Source organism: Mus pahari, chromosome 3, assembly GCF_900095145.1.
Source record: "Mus pahari chromosome 3, PAHARI_EIJ_v1.1, whole genome shotgun sequence".
Taxonomy (NCBI): Eukaryota; Metazoa; Chordata; class Mammalia; order Rodentia; family Muridae; genus Mus; species Mus pahari.
In genome coordinates, this window is record NC_034592.1 from 5,650,458 (window position 1) to 5,654,385 (window position 3,928).

The 3,928-nt window shown below is 51.2% G+C and overlaps 1 protein-coding gene across 9 annotated transcripts in view; it reads left to right on the forward strand.

The window, feature by feature from the left end:
- Positions 1-2,499: 2,499 nt before the first annotated feature.
- Mllt10 (MLLT10 histone lysine methyltransferase DOT1L cofactor) overlaps positions 2,500-3,928 on the forward strand; it is a 144,466-nt gene continuing 143,037 nt past the window's right edge. For 3 of the 9 annotated variants that reach the window (XM_029536161.1, XM_029536164.1, XM_029536165.1), the window contains exons 1-2: positions 2,783-2,853; positions 3,020-3,179. In XM_029536161.1, the coding sequence (XP_029392021.1) occupies positions 3,020-3,179 (160 nt within the window). In that variant the 5' untranslated portion in view covers positions 2,783-2,853. Of the gene's footprint in view, positions 2,854-3,019; positions 3,180-3,928 lie in introns of all 9 variants that reach the window. The other 6 variants (XM_021195228.1, XM_021195226.1, XM_021195224.2 and 3 more) reach the window with 5 other exon arrangements.

A 3,928-nucleotide genomic window follows, 5' to 3' on the forward strand; every position in this document is an offset into this window, starting at 1 on the left:
GGGACTATGGAACTGGATTTAAATGATAGCATTAATATTGAAGTTCTTTTCTAGAAAGATACACTATCAGTCACATGGCAATTTAATTTTTGTATCACTATTTTTTTTTAAATGTACTTGAACTTTAGCAATTATGGCAATTACAAGTTTTACCCATTCTGAGACCTGATGATTAACATATGTGGCTAAATGTTTTTATTATATGTGTGCGCAGTAGGATACTCTACGTATCTTATAAAGGACCAACAGTTTTCTTTTTGCTATATTCCAGGAGTTTTTGGTACACAATGAGTGTTCAGTAAATATTTGCTGAGTGAATAATTCACTGCATATTTGAGCTGCTTTATTCTGTCTACAATTCTTCCTTTGCACTTGGTATATTATAGAAATATATCAAATATTGTATACACAACAACAATAAATTTAGCATCTGATTCTTGAGTAAAAATGAAATGCCCTATTTATTCCCAGTGTTTTCCCTTATTTTCATGTCTATTATAGAATGTTAAAAACCAGTTTTAAATAATTGGACTTCCAGTGTGTCAACCTGTATGCATGTATACAGCTTTTACAAAATTTCTGCTTCAGATACTATTATTTATATATAAGCCTGGCATAAATTGTGCATCTTTCCTATTATTTTAAACACATTTTTACACATTTCCCCCCTTTTTTTGTAAATGTCAAAACTTCATATAAATGAGAGTTTTTTGTCTTGAAAAGAGCAAGTGTTTACCTATATTTATTAGGTGTTACAGAATGAGGTAAGATACTTATCCTTTTTTCATACAAATTAGTTCCATCACAAGAACTAAGCTCCAATGCATTAAAAATAAAATGAAATGTATTTTTAAATCATTTAGTGCATAGGCTTGACTTCAGTGTTTGGGAAGTTCCACATTGATTTGCACCAAAATTTGTCTACATTATGAGGCAGAACGGGAATTAGACAATGAACTGACCTCCTTTGTATAAGGGTAAAGGTAAAATATTTGGTACAGTTAAAACAGTATACTTCTGTTTGAAAGATGCCCTAGCTTTGTACATAGTTAAGAGCATCATTATTACCATATCCTCCTAAAAATGCCATTTTACTAATCTGTGGTCACCATTTCTAAATGTATTAATTTTAAAAGAGAATCTTCAGTTTTGTGTCCCTTTAGACATTGTCTCCCTATCACAAGCTTCGGGAAATTCCCCATTAGTTTGGATTTCACATAGCTTTTGAATATATCTGCCCACAGATGCTTACATTGTGCTGTATCTATTACTATTCTTAGAACTTTAGCAATTATTTTGAAATAGGAAAAGAACAGCCGCATTACCTTTTTTGAACATTTTAAAACTAATATATTTTCTGTGGAGTGCTTAGAACTTGGGGTGTTTTAGCATCATGTAAGTGCATTTTCCAGACCATATTATGTTGTTAGTTTCTAATAAGCCCTTTGTACTTGTAATTAACCAAAAGTCATGAAGTTGCCTTGGAACTGTTTGTCATTTAAATAACCTATTCATAATTCCCATTTCATGCTAAACTTTAATGAACGAACACTTTTTGCTCTAAAATCAATATTGGGTGTACATGGAGAAAGGGTTAGGGAAACATTTTTTTTTTTGGTAGCTTAAAAACTACTCAGTATCTAGCTAATTAATCTGCTAACATTGGTCTAACCTAATCTATATTTTATTTGTGTATGGGGAGGAAGCTCCCATATTTCTCCAATTTAAATGACATCACATTTGGAAAGGTAAATTTGGAGAATCGAGCTAGATTAGAGGAATCCTCAATCAAAACTGCGCACCACACTCCTAACGCTGTCATCCTTTGGTGACAGGTAGAACGTGGGTTCCTTCCTCCTTTAGCTGCATTTTTCCAGATCAAACTATTACGTAGCTAACGCCACCAACCACTTGTATACCTACCAAGCTATACTGCCGTCTTGGGGCTCCCGCTCAGAATATAGCCCAAACGCAGGCTTTTTGCCTGCCTGTGGTGCACTTTCATTTGCCACGGGGGCCAAGATGGTGCGTAAGTGGGCGGTAGATCTGGTAACACTTCCACTGGGTGAACTTTGGGAAGAATCCAGGACGGGAATTTAATGGGTGGCGAAGCTGCGACAGTACTGTGAAGTTAGCGCGGCCAACTGCAGGAAGCCATGCTTCATTACACCCTTCATGGAAGCTGGCACCCTCTCCCAACCATTGTTACCCGCGGGCCAGTTCTCGAGGCGCAGGCCTTCAGGTAGGTTCCCGGCGCCACGAGACGCCCCGGGGACGCCTCTCAGCGCCCCGGGCCCCCGCCCCGCCCCGGGCCCGCGAGGCGAGGGCCGCCCAACGTCCGTCCCGGCCCTCGCGCGGCCCGGAGCCCTCCGGTAGACTCACTCCGGCCGCACGGAGCAGCCGGCTCCACTCGTCCCCCACCTCCGCACACCTCGGCGCCGCCGAGCGCTGCGGGGGAGGGGAGAGCCTGGAGGTAGGCAGGGGCCAGGGGACGCGGCGGCGCGCACGCAAGGCCTCGCCTCTCCGGGCCGCCTCCCTCACGCCGGCCGCAGGGCGGGCCGACGCGTACGCCGGGTGACGCTCGGAGGAGGAAGCGCAGCCCCTTCCCCTCCCTCGCCGCCCCGGGCCCAGCGGGAGCCCCCCAGTGCGCCTGTGCGGAGGCCTGCTTGATTATGTGTGCCCTCCTCGGGCGGCGGCGTTAGCGGCCGGGTGGAGGTGGGGAGGGAGGACGCCGCGGAGGAGGAGGAGGAGGAGGAGGAGGAGGAGGCGGTGGCGGGGAGGTGGGGGGGAGTCAGCAAGGACATGGCTCCTGACTCCTGTGCGGAACGTGAGTGACTGAGCGGCAAAGCCCGAGTGAGCGAGCGGCCGGCCGGGCGGGCGGGCGGGCGTGCGTGCGTGCGGGGACCGGGCCCGGGTCGGTCGGTCGATCGGGCTGGCGGGCGGGCGCGGGGGGCTGCGTGCGGGGAGCTCTCGGTGGCTTGCTTGTGTTTGTTAATGGTCCCCCCCAACTCCCTCTTAGATGGTCTCTAGCGACCGGCCCGTGTCACTGGAGGACGAGGTCTCCCATAGTATGAAGGAAATGATTGGAGGCTGTTGCGTTTGCTCAGACGAGAGAGGCTGGGCCGAGAACCCGCTGGTTTATTGCGACGGGCACGGCTGCAGCGTCGCGGTGCATCAAGGTAAACACCCAACCGCCCGCCGGGCCGAACCGGCCCGCTCCCAACCGTCACGGCTCCCCTCCCCCGCCCGGCGGCAACTGCCACCGCCGCCCCTCCCCCGGCCCGCCCACCGCCGCCCCGCCCCCGCCGCCCCGCCCCGCCCCGCCCCGCGCGCAGCCCGCGGGAGCCCGGCGTGGTCGCCGCGGGCGCGGGCCGTGCCCCGGCCTGTGGGAGAAAGTGCGTGTGGCCCGGGCTGTCACGTGACTCCGCGCTCACTCGAGTGTCATTTGGTGGCCGCCGGCGTCGGGCCGCGGCGTCCTGCGCAGGATAGGGTGGGAGCGCGCGACCCCGCGCTGGAGTCACGGTGACGGCGCGTGGTGGCTTTTGGCCTCCTCCCCCTCCGCTGCCCGCTCCTGTCTGCCGCAGTGTTGTCAGGAGCCTTCCCGTGACGTGGGGCAACCCGCCTCTGAGTTGAGGGAAGAGAGGGAAGGCGGGCCCTGCCTGCTGCACCCCGAGCTCTCTGGCAGGGACCCCGCTGTTGGCGGCCACTGGGTGCTTCTGCGAAGACCGTGGAAGGAAGGTATCCCTGAGGGAGTGTCTGGGCTCCAGCAAGTAGTGCTGGTGGTGCCCCAAGAGCCTTTGAGGTTTGGTCTGTTTTTGGCTGTTATCGTTGGTGAATGTTTTGGGTACCCCCTTAACCGTCCCCTCCCTCCCACGGGGAACTCTTTAGCATGTTCTTTTGGTTATTAAAGTGTCTTGACTGTCCCTTT